Source organism: Lycorma delicatula, chromosome 1, assembly GCF_047948215.1.
Source record: "Lycorma delicatula isolate Av1 chromosome 1, ASM4794821v1, whole genome shotgun sequence".
In the NCBI taxonomy this organism is placed as follows: Eukaryota; Metazoa; Arthropoda; class Insecta; order Hemiptera; family Fulgoridae; genus Lycorma; species Lycorma delicatula.
In genome coordinates, this window is record NC_134455.1 from 290,245,485 (window position 1) to 290,261,097 (window position 15,613).

At 29.2% G+C, this 15,613-nt stretch overlaps 1 protein-coding gene across 1 annotated transcript in view; it reads left to right on the forward strand.

Moving 5' to 3' along the window:
- The first annotated feature begins 10,390 nt into the window (after positions 1–10,390).
- Positions 10,391–15,613, forward strand: part of LOC142332719 (gamma-glutamyl hydrolase A-like) — a 28,818-nt gene continuing 23,595 nt past the window's right edge. The window contains exon 1 of the mRNA XM_075379311.1: positions 10,391–10,662. Within this exon, the coding sequence (XP_075235426.1) occupies positions 10,636–10,662 (27 nt within the window). The 5' untranslated portion in view covers positions 10,391–10,635. The remainder of the gene's footprint in view (positions 10,663–15,613) is intronic.

A 15,613-nucleotide genomic window follows, 5' to 3' on the forward strand; every position in this document is an offset into this window, starting at 1 on the left:
AAATATCCAGGACCATTTTCTATTAAGGTTTGGACTTGGGATGATAATAATGGACTTTGGCCATAAACCGGGACTGGCAAATACGCACTTACTGCAGACATTTTAGATTTTACCATTATTTCTTCGGATGTTTCGACCGGCTCGATTAAAGTTGAAGGTAATTCCCGGATCAAAATAATTTTTAACTCTTTCCGATTGCTAGGTTCCTGTGGTAATTCCAGTGGTAATTAGCGTTGATGGACAATTAGTACTGGCATCGTTAGCTTGGATATTCTCTGGTTTTCGGAAAACTGAGTAATTTTAAAGATACGGTTTACTAAGTCTTCCTCTCACTTTCTTTTCTTCAGTAAATTCTGATACCCAGACAGTTTTTCTGTTTTTTCCGACATCTTGGAAAAAATGAAAACATACAAAGTGAAAGTAAAAACAAAAAAAGGTAGAAAATAATTATTATAAGAACTATTGCATAAAATACTTTTTCTTAAAACCCCTTAGAAAGTCACTGTTAGAAATATTTTAACATACTTCTGAAACTTACCTTCTGATAACTTACTTCTGATTTTAAGACAGAATATGTCTTAAAATAGTTCAAGGAGGTGGTGGTACTCTACTTTTCATTATTAAAACAAATAAATCAAATTTAACGGATGTATTTAAGACATAATGAACTAACAAAACGTTTTTCTCTGGTTTTCCGTATAGCCAGAAATCGGAAAGTGGCAAATTTTTAATTTTAGAACACCTTCTTTATTTTTACTTCACTTCAAATCTCAAAGATATTTTAAGTTCAGTGGAACTCCGTAATATGTAAATTTTTTCTGGAGAAAGAAAATATTTTTAGCATATCAAAGTTCACACTACTCAAAAGTAAGCAATAATAAATAATCAAATATTTATGTCTGTCAAAACACGACAACGGAATACTGGTTAGATTCTAAATTGATAATATAATAATATAGAGGATATTCCACTTTAAAATCTAAAATTGAGATCCTTGCCGGCCAAACTAAAAGTGATTTAAAAATATTGATTATATAAAAAAGGTATGTTATGTTAATATCTTAAATACATTTTCCAAAGTTCATTTTTACTTTAATAAACAGTTAATGTAAGAAAAAAAAATGTTCGAGTAATTATGCTGAAATCGTTACTTTTCTCCTAAGTTAACGTAAGTTAAAGTTAACCTAAGTTTAACACAATATATAAATGCAATTACCTTATTCGTTTTTTCTGTAGAATAACAACAACAAACAGTTAACCACCAAAAAACTATCACAAAAAAGACAAATATTGCACAAATTTTTACGATTGCAACAGTCAACAGTAGATACAAAATATGGGTCGATGTGAGTAGAACGTTCATTGTGGGCCAATCTTTTTTGAAAATACAGTTAACAGTGATCGCTATTGTGCTTTTTTAACAAACTTCATTAGTCAGTTTGTCAGTTAACAGAAGTTGTTGGAACTAACCGTTATTGATTTGAAGTTGGCGCCACAGCGCACACAGCTAACAGGTCAATGACTTTTTTACAAAACTTCTTTGGTGAAGGAATTATTATGAGGTGTTTGTGGCCTACACAATCGCACAATCTGACTCCTCAAGATTACTTTCTATGGAGGGGGCAGCGAAACAAGCAGTGTATCGCAACAGACTACGCGATTGACGAACTAAAAACTGAACATGTAAGAGACATCCAGTACATCAGCTGGTGTTTGAAAACAAATTGAAACTTGCCCAATGTTGATTGAGGAGTTCATTTGCAAGACCTTTTATAAACTATTCCAGTTATTATAATATTTGTTTCTATTAAATTAAGAAATAAGAATATAAAGAAATCCGAACGCTCTGTATAATAACAAACTTATTTTTATTTTATTAAAAATCATTACTTAAAGTGTGATTATTCGTGTATTTTAACGAGGAAGATGAGATGGGTGGAATAAAGGCGAAAAAATACCAGAACCTGGCCAGGACTCGATTCGAGACCAGCTGATAAATTATAACAGTTTTTTTTCGTATGTAAATTATACATACGATACTTACAAATGTTTGTATATATTGATCATAAATAAAAAAAAAATAAACAATGAGATTCTGGATTTATCATAGCTTTAAAAAGACGGTAGTTAACCTTGGACTAAAGTTGCTTGTTATGACTGTTATCTAAAGTCACTGATAAACTGAAGTAGGTTACTTACTCTAATATTTTAATTTTTAAATTGAGAGAATTTCTCAGCTGCTAATAAAAGATATAACAATAACATCGCACATTATGAGTGCTATAAATCATTTAAAACATGACATTTTTATCGCGATTTTAATATTCGCAATAAATTCGGTTTTCAGATTTCAAAGGAAATATCCATTTTGACCATCCCTTGATCCATTTTGACAAGTTTCAACGTGACGTCTGTACGTGCGTATTTATGTAACGGAATGGAACGCAAGAATGGCGGGAGTTTCAATATTTTCCTTACAGATCGCAGAGCCTAGACAATGTCCCTTGCTGCTGTATCTTTCTATTATCGGACGAATTTCATCGGTTATTTAGTGGCGGTTATAAATTTTAAGTTTTATTTATGGTTGGATTTGGTCATTTGCGTTCCTATCCGTATGGACCAACGTGAAATTTATTTACTGGTTGTGACCGTGGGAGACTAAGCTTTTGAGCCTAGTAATCCCGGCGTGATTCCCCTTCAGTCCATCCGCTGAAATTCTTTCGGTACCAGTACCTATGGGCTAGCAGCAATGCGCCTAACGGAGCCCTAGTTATTTGGAGGGAGAAATGCGCCCCGTTCTCCGGAGGGAGTCGCATATGCTGACTAAATGAGATTGTGGTCTCTTCGTGGGACGGTGTGGGGTGTTGTCTAGGTTTTTATAGTTTTAACAAAACTTAATTGTAAAAACGGTCACTTTCGTGGCCAGAATTTTCGCGCGGTTCCCATTTATAGGTTACGCAATATAGAGGCTCCTAAGCCTGGATTGTCATTTTTTGACTCTCGTACCGCCTCTTCACAGTGGTTCGTTTAATACAGCATGAGGCCGTTTTCTTATACCCTGTGGAGTATGATCCTCTCGGCAGATGTCCCGGAGATGGCCGTGTTCGGACACGCTCGCTCTACCGAACAGTCTGCGTGCCTGCGCCACCCTCACCTCGGATAAGGTGTATAGTCCCGCATCGTATAGAAGAGTAACGTTTCTGACGAACCACGGTGCTCCAAATATCGTCCGCAACGCTATGTTTTGGACGGCTTGTAATTTCTTTTGAAGCGTGGAGTTCAACAAAGCTCTCCATGCCGGGTAAGAATATGTTAGAATCGGCAGGATGAATAGCCGAAAAATGAGCAATTTGGTCGCCAGTGGATATGGGCTGGCATTGTTCAGTACTGGGTAGAGTGAGGCCCTGGCGACCTTTGCCCTTTGGGACACATATTTAACATGTTCTCCTAAGGTAAGCCGTTTATCCAGGACTACTTCCAGGTACTTGACTTTTTTCCCAAAGGGGATTTTCTCTCCTGAGATTTCCAGCTGCCTAGCTGGAGCACGTGTCTTGTATGTGAACATCACTGCCACCGAATTTTCATCGTTGACCTTGAGTCTTCACATATCGAACCACGGCTCTACTAGATCCAGTTGCCGTTGGCAAAGATCACGTAATATACACTTCCGGATTCATAATAATTTGCCGTGTCGTCTGCCTATAGAGCTGTTTTGACTTCTTCCGACAACGGCATATCGTTGATGTAGGCCGTGTACAAGAACGGCGAAAGCACTGCTCCTTGGGGGACTCCAGCAGCTACGTCTCTGATGGAGAAAATTGTTCCCCCATATGTATGTAAGTACCTACATACATACGTATGTATCTCGCATATTTCAAAAACGATTACCACAGTATGCTGAAATTTTGGATATAGGACTGTAGTAACATCTAGTTGTGCACCTCCCCTTTTGATTGCATTCAACTAATCAAAAGTCTCCAAAAAGGTCCCAAAAAAAAAAAAAAAAATTGGATTTTGGACTTTTTCTTAACTGCAGTAATAAGTCCTCATTGACAGACATTCAACGATATATGGATAAGTGGCACTTATTTCCATTGGTTCCAGAGTTACAGCCAAATAAAATTGTAATTAATGAAATATTTGATCTTGCAAGGGGAAGGCACATCGTTTCGATTCAGACTTCATCTCTTTTTTAACTCTTTTTTTTAATTTAAATATATTGATTTATTAATAATTAACCTCTTACTGCAAAAAAAAAATTACGATAAATAATATTTCAATAATAAAAATAAAAAAATATATATGAAAAAATATCAGAAGTTATTAATGAAATAAAATTTTATGTACTTTTCGTTTTAAAAAAAAGGTGTATATGTAATTTAATAGGCGTACAAGGAAGTCATGTAGTGTCCACATCAGATTTTTTAAATTTATTTAATTCATTTCAATAGAAATTGTTAAAAAATCAGTTAATTTCGTATACTATCATAAATCTATTTGCATCCCCCGATTATTATCATTTCATTACTATTACCAGGACAACACCTGAATCAGTAAATATAATCGTCAAAAAACATTTTTACAAATTCTAACTTTTTCTAGAAGTAATCTGCTAAGATCAAACAATCCTAAGCTTTTAAATCACATAAAAAAGAACAATGTTTCAGCATGATTGGAAAGCCTGCAACATTTTTGAAAATTTTATATATAACCTTATAACCTTTTTTTTTGTGAATAAAAGCATAATGTTTAAAGTGTAAGAAAAAGCTACAGAGAAATTACAGGTTATTCTAAACTATATAACTAAGAATATGATGAAGTAGAGTACAATCTTCATCACTGTCTATTCTTTATTAAGTGATTTTATTTTCTTTTTTTTGTCTTCAGTCATTTGACTAGTTTGATGCAGCTCCCCAAGATTCCCTATCTTGTGCCAGTCGTTTCATTTATATCCTATGTATATCCCCTACATCCTACATCCCTAACTATTTGTTTTACATATTCCAAACGTTGCCTGCCTACACAATTTTTTCCTTCTACCTGACCCTCCAATGTTAGAGCGACTATTCCAGGATGCTTAAAAAGTGGCCTATAAGACTGTCTCTTCTTTTCACTATATTTTTCCAAATGCTTCTTTCTTCATCGATTTGCCACAACACTTCTTCATTTGTCATTTTATCCACCTATCTGATTTTTAACATTCTCCTATAGCGACACATTTCAAAAGCTTCTAATCTTTTCTTCTCAGGTACTCCGATCGTCCAAGTTTCACTTTCATATAAAGCGACGCTCCAAACATATACTTTCAAAAATCTTTTCCTGACATTTAAATTAATTTTTGATGTAAGCAAATTATATTTCTAACTGAAAGGTCATTTTGCCTGTGCTATTCGGCACTTTATATGCTTCGTCCATCTTTAGTAATTCTACTTCTCAAATAACAAAATTCTTCTACCTCCATAATCTTTTCTCTTCCTATTTCCACATTCAGTGGTCCATCTTCATTATTTCTACTACATTTCATTACTTTCGTTTTGTTCTTGTTTATTTTCATGCAGCAGTTCTTGCGTAGGACTTCATCCATGCCATTCATTGTTTCTTCTAAATCCTTTTTACGCTTAGCTAGAATTCATCAAAAAATCGTAGCATCTTTATCTTTTCACCTTGTACTGTTACTTCGGATCTAAATTGTTCTTTAACATCATTAACTGCAAGTTCTATGTAAAGATTAAAAAGTAAAGGGGATAGGGAACATCCTTGATGGACTCCCTTTTTTATTACGGCTTCTTTCGTATGTTCAATTATTAATGTTGCTGTTTGGTTCCTGTAAATATTAGCAATTGTTTTTCTATTTCTGTATTAGAACCCTAATTTTTTTTAAATGCTGAATATTTTATTCCAGTCTACGTTATCGAATTCCTTTTCTAGGTCTATAAATGCCAAGTATGTTGGTTTGGTTTTTATTAATTTTCCTTCTACTATTAATCTGAGGCCTAAAATTGCTTCCCTTGTCCCTATACTTTTTCTGAAACCAAATTGTTCTTCGCCTAACACTTCTTCCACTCTCTTCTTAATCCTTCTGTACAGAATTCTAGTTAAGATTTTTGATGCATGGCTAATAACTAATTGCTCTGTATTCTTCACATTTAGTGATATTTAGATATTTAGTGATATTTCACATCTAGTTTGCACTTCCTGTTTATAGTATTTCTTAATTGTCTATAGTTCCTTTTACTTTTTTCATCACTAGCATTCTTATATTTTCTACTTTCATTCATCAGCTGCAATATATCGTCTGAAACCCAAGGTTTTCTACCAGTTCTGTTTGTTCCGTCTAAGTTCGCTTCTGCTGATTTATGAATTTCCTTTTTAACATTCTCCCATTCTTCTTCTACATTTTCTACTTTATCTTTTTTACTCAAACCTCTTGCGATGTCCTGAAAAATCTTCTTTACCTCTTCTTCATCAAGCTTCTCTAAATTCCACTGATTCATCTGACACCTTTTCTTCAGATTTTTAAAACCCAATCTACATTTCATTATCACTAAATTATGGTCGCTGTCAATATCTGCTCCAGGGTAAGTTTAGGAGTCGACGAGTTGATTTCTAAATCTTTGCTTAACCATGATATATTCTATCTGATACCTTGAAGTATCGCCTGGCTTTTTCCATGTATATATTCTTCTATTATGATTTTTAAACTGAATGTTGGCAATTACTAAAATAAACTTCGTGCAAAACTCTATAAGTTGGTTCCCTCTTTCATTCCTTTTGCCCAGCCCGTAATCACGCACTATATTTCCTTCCGTGAATTTTCTAATGCTTGCATTCCAATCTTCAACTATTATTAAATTTTTCAGCTCCTTTTATGTGTTTAACTGCTTCGTCAATTTCTTCGTATACACACTCTACCTCATCATCATCATGGGCGCTAGTAGGCATATAAACGTTCACAATCATTGTCGGTTTAGGTTTCGATTTTATCCCTATTACAATGATTCTACTCTCTCATCTATCTTCTTGTTCATTATGAAACCTACTCCTACCTGCCTATTATTTGAAGCTGAGTTAATTATTCAAAATCACCCGACCAAAAGTCGTTTTCATCTTCCTACCAAATCTCGCTAATTCCTACCACATCTACATTTATCCTATCAATTTCCCTCTTTAAATTTTCTAACCCACCAACATTTTTTAGACTTCTAACAATCCACGCTCCGACTCGTAGAATGTTATTTTTTTAATTTTCTGGTTACGCTTCCTTAGTAGTTCCCACCCGAAGATTCTGACGGGGGACTAGTTTATCTCCGGAATATTTTACCAAGGAAAGAGCCTCCCTCATTGCTGTATGAAAATGCAGAGATATACATTTTCTTGGAAAAAAAGCAGCTGTAGTTTTTCCATTGCTTTCAGCTGCGTAGTTCTCAGAGGACTGAGTGATGTTGATATGGCCGTTTAATTCGTCCTGACCTACACCCTTAACAACTATTTAAAGTGCTACTGCCCTCTTTCAGGAATCATTCCTTAGTCTGGCTCTCAACAGATACCTCTCTGATATGGATGCACTTTCGGTCCGGCTACTCTGTATCACTGAGCACTCAAGCCCCCTCACCAAGAGCAAGGTCTCATGATTGATAGAGGGATTATTCATTAAGTGATTAAATCTCGTCAAAACACCTAAAGATGAGATATTTATGATAAAATTTCAAAAGATGTAAACCACGTAAATTTTTATGGCGGTATCCTTTAGATTTAAATGATTGTAGGGAATTTAAGCAAACCCAGTAAATACTGTTTTTTTTTTTCAAAATAAGATTAATAAGGTTGTTCTATAATAAGTGTTTTTTCTAAATAATATTTCTAAACTTCTTTCAAATGCAAATATTTTTATTTTCAAATTCTTATTTAGCCTGTGCCACTTATAAATAAAGACGAAAATAATACGCTGGACAAATGCATACAAAATTATTTTTTTTTTAGTAAATGATTAAACAATATGTTTTTATATTTATCTGCTGCATATAATCTGATCTAACAGACTTCAGTAAAAGGAAAATTTTCTCAATTAAACTAGTGTCTTTTTGTTACGTATGTTTAAATATTTTACTCTTAATCAAGACAAATTATGAGGATTTTTTTTTATATTTAATAGACGAGATTCCAATGAAATTTTTTTACGAGTATATACTTATATTTAAAATGAAAGATTGTTTAAATTAAAAATTACGTTGTTTTTATAGATGATTTGAAGATATTTTACTTTATTTTTGTCATCATTGCTTAGTATTTTATCATTATTATGTACAGTTAACATAGACATTATCATTATTAAATTAAAAATATTTTTCAACCGAAAGCTGAAGAAAAATAGTTTGAAAACTTAGGAAAATAAAATGTTTCCGCATTCTAGGCAGCCTTAGCTTACGTTTGTTCTAAGATTTTACGCGATGATTGTACCGTTTTTTTGCTATTTGTTTCAAGAAGCAGATATCTTCCTTTTGCGTAATTTTTGAGTGACTTTCGTTCATACGAATCATTTTTACAAACTTACTCAAATTTAAAAGTCAAATAAAATTAAGAAATTTTAAATCATCTAAAAAATAATAATGAAACTGAATTAACTTTATAAAATATACTACAAAAAAAAAATTAATTTTTTCTTAAATTTCTACTTTTACAATCCGGCGCTACATTTAAAACAAACAAACAACAAACCATTTAATTTGGTCTTGACTTCAAAAAGTAGAGATTTAAAAAAGTCTTTTCTAGAGAATTTTTAAAGCCATAAATTTATTTAACTCTTATTTATTAATCTTTCTTCTAATTCTTTTGCTTTATCAATAATCAATATTTTCTATTCAGTTCATTCAAGGTATTTTTCTCATATCTTACATTATTGTGTTCAGAATACAAGTTTTATTTAAAAGTTTTATGTGCTTATTACCCATTTAACAAAGTTATTGTTCGTCAAACATAAAAAACAGGGTTTTTTATGACAATTTATTGGTTTCACTCTAGATTTCTCGAAAACTACTGCAGATACGGTTCTAGGATCTATTGTATTTTATTCTTCAAGTCAAACACCATAAGAAATCATTAATTCTGCTCCTTAATTAACGTCCTAAAAATTTCAGTACAACCTAATTTCACCGTAGTGGAATTATTAAATCCGAGCGAAATGTTTTCCTAGTCGTAACTCCTAAATGAAGTATTTTATGATATATCTTTATATGAACTTTTTCCATTATTTTTACGAGTAGAATGGGTTATGAAAGTCCCGGGGAGAACTTCTGATGTCGATCTGACATAGTGTTTGTATTCCTGAAAATTAGTTAATAAAATTTTGTTAAGGAAATTAAATTACGAAAATTTGGGGTAAAAATAAAAATAAAATTAAAATTAAGTTAAGAAAATTTAAAGTCAAATAAAAACATACATAATCCCAAATTCTACTAAAACTCCGTAGAATCACAATCGGTGACAGTTATATAACAACCTTATTTTTGTATTTTTATCAAAATGTACGTTTTCTTTCTTTTTTATTAACTTGCCTTTTTTTCTTAAAGGCTAATCGGAATTTTGTTATTGGCTTATTCATATTTATTTAATAAACTTCAATAAACAGTTAAATCCACTTTCATAAAGTGGATAAAGTTGTTAAATTTTCTTTTCATTGTTAATACCTTTTTCAAGTCAGTAAAAGATTAACATAAACACAAATAATCTCAAAACAGAATAGAGTTTTTGAAATATTATAAAATAAAACTTTTATTAACCATTAACGCTTATCCTTGACAACAATGACGTTTTGCATTTATCTTTCTGAATAAGCTGTTAATTTAAAATTATATTAAAATTGATTCATATTTCAATTCATTTTAACAATTAAAAAAAAATTCTCAAAATATTTATTAATTTTCTTATAGACGTGAAGTTTTATTATAAATAAAAGTTACTCTATTAAATAAATATGAAGCAATATTGGAATAAAATATTTAAAAAACGGGTCGGAAATCAGTCTTTGGCAGCATTATAGAGGTTTAAAATATTACACAAATAAACTTCATCGCTTTGTAACTGACTAAATAATATAGTCAGCTGATTTTCAGAAATTTTAAATATTTGTAACCTTTACTTAATGATGGTAGGAGTAATAGTTTATAAACTAATTATTATAACAGTCACAGTGTTTTTGACTTATAAAAATTTGTTACGAATGTTGTTATGATTTTAGTAACCTTGAATTGATAAAACATAAAATACTAGGCCTCTAAAAAAGAATCTATTAACATTGCTTAACCTTTGGATTATCAAGGAGTCAATTATATCTGCTGAATAAAACTTTATGAATTTTAATGTAAATATGTTTTTATATTCTCCTTTCGGTTTTATTATGTTATTTACAGTTTAGTGAACAGTGACGTATAAAGGCGCTGCTGTTGGTTTTATATTTATCTCGAAATGCAGTTTACACCATTATCTCGCTGGCTGTTAAAATACTAGGAACTTTATTATTTATAACCGACTTGTTTCTTAATTTTACTGTCTACCAACACATTAAATCTTTATTCCTATTTTAGTCAGTGTTTTGATTTGTAACTTTTTTCTGGTTTACGATTATTTAAAATATCGAGAATGACTTTAAACATTATCGAAAGTTTAGTAAGTAAATTTAGTTATAAATATTACTAACAATTAAGATTCAAATATTGTAATATTTTAATTACTGTTAATTTTGTGGAAAAAAATTGACTTGTTTATGTTTTGTACTTATTGTTTCTGGATTCTTTGAGGTGAAAAGAAGCCAAAATTAATGACACTGCTTAAAATTATGTTGGTTCTTTAAATCAGACTTTTTTTATACTTTTAATATCTAACATTTTTTTTTCTGTTTAATGGGTGCTTCAGGTTCAAACCAAAGCTCTTTTACACCATTAAGTATTTGCTTCCTCCTGAAGGGGAACATATTTTGAAAGACAATTTTCAAAATATGTCAAAGTATTAACCTTTTTTTAACAAGTGGGCTAGAAGGAAACATTTTTCAATTCTAACTTTATTGATCAGTGGATTTAAAAATTGTGATGATGTAACTAGTCCTTAAAATCAAGATTGATCATGATTATTTTCTTATAAGAAAAAATTAAATTATTTTTTGTAGTTAGGCCAATTATGGACTATGTAAATATCATTTCTTCTGGTTTATTTTTCTTTTCTCCCAATATTCTTTCATTCTTTTCCCATCTTTTGTCTTTCTCTTTTAACCATTTCAATTTGGTACAATTCTTTTCCTTCCTCACAGTTTCAAAACAAAAATCTGTGAATAAATTTTTCAGGGTAGTTCGGTAATTTCTTAATATTATTACAGGTAGACTAACATTTGTATATTTATACAATAGTAAGAGATCACATTAACTCAACTATTTATTTTCATTTATTGATACCTTGTATAACTTGAAGTAGCCTTCATATTATCATAAATTGACGAAAAATCATAATTATAATTATAATATAAATCGAACTCTTTAAACTGAAAATTTATCTGTACAATATTACTTTAATTTTAAAAGGATTGAAAGCCTTCAATCAGTTAAAATAAATTATTTTAACTGAATTGACACCAGATACAACAGATTACAAAACAGCTGATGTATAAATTAATGGTTAATTTATTACCATACAAAAATTGTTAAAAGTTATTTTATACAGAGTTCCAGAATGAAATCCCTTACTTATAATAAAAGTGATTAATTCTTCTACTCATGATTCTGACTGATGCTATGATTTAGTTTGATTTTAGGAAATTTAAGAAGGAATCAAGATATAAGGATAAAAGAGAAAAGTAATATCTAATATTTCTTGAGGAATCATATTACAAACGCAATCATATTACAATCATCATACAAACGCAATGAAGTTTCATTTAATACTATTCTTTATCAAATTTTAATTTTTTAATCCTTGGTAGTTAAAAATAAATTATAATCTCTGAAATTCATGTTATATAAAACAATTGATTTTTTTTTTTAATAAATTACACAGAGTTCACAAAAGCATACAAAAATAGGAACTGAACCTACTACATCATGCAAAACTTACACTTTTACCAAAATAATGTATTGGCAGTACATAAAAATATCTAAAATGAAAAGAATTAAGGCACACATGAATTAAAATTCTATTGAAAATACTTTTAAATGTATGCAATGTTTTTACAATATTTAGTACTTTTTGGTAGCTTTTCTGTTAGTTGTCTTTTATATGACCGAATTGTTATGTAAAGGTTATGTTTTTAGAGATTTTTTTTCTTAATTAAGGTTAAAAATTTTAAACATATAAAAATTTAATTAATATTCTAATAAGAAAATGCCAGAAAACTTAACCCAAAATATCTACTCCCCTCCATGATTTATTTCATACTTAGCATATATCTAATATTTATCTTATTAATTTTAAAATTATAAACCGATTATGATATTACAGATGGCTGCAGATATTTAATGCAGCTTTTTTATTAAAACATAACTGATTTCTCAACCCCTTGTTTCCCATACAAAAGGTTATAACCATCTGAGATACTCTGATACACAAATAGTAAATTAATAGTTAAGAACCCTATAAACTGTTGTACATGTGATGTGACAGAATGATACCATGATAAATTATTTTATTTTTTTCTAACTAGTTAACAATAATCTTTATTGGATATATAAAAGTATAAGAAACTATTTGGCTCATCAACATATTTTATCTATATGCTGTTATTTTTCAATGATTACATCTAGAAATTTACAATTTATCATTTCATCATTAAATGCATTGTAATTGTTGCATATGTTTAAGTTTATGTTCCAGTTTATTAGATGTTTTTGACATTCAAACTTATATTTTCTATTTTTAAAACCTATCAATCTTTCCTTAGTGTTAATGGATAAATTTCTCTAATAAATTGTAGTGAGTAAATAAAAAATAAGCTGGCAAATAAGAAATTTAATAAAAAAAGATACACAGCTTAGTGCAGTGGAACACGCCAAAAATGTTAACCTAAGTAAATCATGAATCCTAAATAAATCATAAAAATAAAAAAAAATTAAGATTAATGAAATTAAAAATAAAATAAAGGTAAATTATTAACTTTTGCCGATATGCAAATTATTAAACTTTGTAGTAAATAATTCTAAAGCTGCTTGTATTTTTAGATAGAGAATTTTTCTACTAACAGAAAAGATTCTATTGAGTTTGAAGATCAATTATTTTCAAATTATTAAAAAACGTTTCAATTATTTTCATCCAGTTTGTTCTTATTATCAAGGAAAGTTCTTTCTCAACAAAAAATATTGCTCAAATCTTCCATACCATACTGGCTACGCCATTCAATATGTTGTACAGTTTTTTAAATTAAAAACATTAAGGCTCAGACTTTAATTTTTATAATAAAATAATTTAATAATTTTATAGAATAATAATAAAAGTGTACAAATATGTTTAAAATTTTATTTTTTGGGTAAGTAAATTTTGAATGTTCTTAATAATAATAATAAGACAAAAAGTTAAATATAAAATATAAAATTTATGTTTAAAATAAAAATAAAACACACACAAGTAATTTAATTATTATTTAAATAAAGTTATTAATAAAAAAAAAAAAAAAAAAAAAAACAACATATATTTTTCAGAGGTAAGAAATAAATTTTAAGAAACATTTTCTTAAAATATTCATATACAGAGTAATCTTAACAAATTTGCTTAAATAAAATTTTCTCTAAATCTAACACCACCATCAATAAAGACTAAAATAAAAAAATAAAATTTTCAGAAAGAGTTTTCTGCATTCTGGGATTTATATTTTTTTAGAATTGGAGACATTATTAGCTTTATATGGGAAATGTAAACCTTCAAAAAAATTTTGTAAAATATTTATTCTGGAGTTAAAAAATCAAAAACATATATATATATGTTGTTCTAATTATAATTGGAAAATAACAAATAGGCAACATTAAATGAGAGATATTTCTATTCATTCTATATATATATATATATATATATATATATATATATATATATATATTTCAGTTTTAAGAGTTAGTTTGATTTTTGAAAAAGTTTTTTTTGTTATTTATATATGCATTGTAACAGTTTTTTTTAAAATAAAGTTTTCTTTAAAATGCCACGGAAGAAAATAGAAAATGGGATTTTTTGCAATATCCCCTTAAAAAATTTTGAAAAAATTATGATCAATGACCCATGTATAAAAATATTTGAATAAAATTGGAAGAAAACTGGTTATATTAATTCTGACAAGGTATATGCAAACATACAATTTTTTTTAAAATTAAAACTTACATATGTGTGTTTCCTTTTTTTGGAAAAAAAGATTTGCAAAAATAATCTATACCCCAATTTTGAAGTGATCACTAGACTTTCCTCTAATATAGCTGTTCTAATTATAATTGGAAAATAACAAATAGGCAACATTAAATGAGAGATATTTCTATTCATTCTTGAAAAATAAAGATACATTGTTACTTTTTCAGGACCTAACATTTTTTTCATTGGTCTACTATAAAACAACATATTATTAAAAAATATACTGACTGAAAGCTTGTATAATATCTATCAATAGAATATTTGAATAATTTAGACATTATTTATGGACCCAGAAATGAAAATTATTATTCTGTAATTTAAGACACAAATCTTTTTGAAAGGAATTCAAGTCATTCCTTACAAAAATATACTGAAAAAAACTGTATCAGATTAAAGTTACCTTCCATCAAATGCAGGGAATCTCAGTATATAATGAAGTTCAGGCTCACCAAAATTACAAACTTGATGTAAAACAGAAATTTGATTGCAGAGCTGAGACTCTGTGTAACGCAAAAGAATCGCTATACAATACCATACATCTGTAGTTTGACATCGTCAGCAAATTTAGTTAGAAGTGATTTTATATCATTTCTGATTGTTTGTAACACAGATAATTTTGGGTTATTCTAATGTAATTTTAAATGCTGAATGTAAGTATCACCACAAAATTTGTCATAAATGCTTCATTTTTGTTTCTATTATGACATATTGTTTATTACTCATAAAAAATGAAAATTGTTAAAATGATTTTCTCTTAAGAATAAACACTTATAAAAATTTTTGTGTCATGTTTTTGTTAATAATGAAATATGAATGTCTTAAAGTATTTATAAATAAACTAAATTGTTACTCAGGTGGAATAATTGATCAGTGAATAAGTGAAAAGACCACAGTAAGTGACCAGTGTGACTAATATTCACACTGAAATATAAATATTTCAATGTATAATAGATCGGTACTGTTTAATATAACTCATACCTGTTAGTATAAATAAATTTACTACAGTAATATGATGTGATTAACATCCTTTATTAATATCATAAGTGATGTCATGGAAATATCATTTAAATCACTGTTTTTGCTAAGAATAGCTCAGAGCAGAGAATCAGCTTCATTCATGGGAATACCATAGCGAGTTAGATCTTTTGTTCTATTCTTATCTTTATTGATCTTTATTGATAGAAATTGTATTTTTTTTTTTACATATTGGTTTTTTGTGTATTGTAATTTATGTAAGAATACCTCGTAC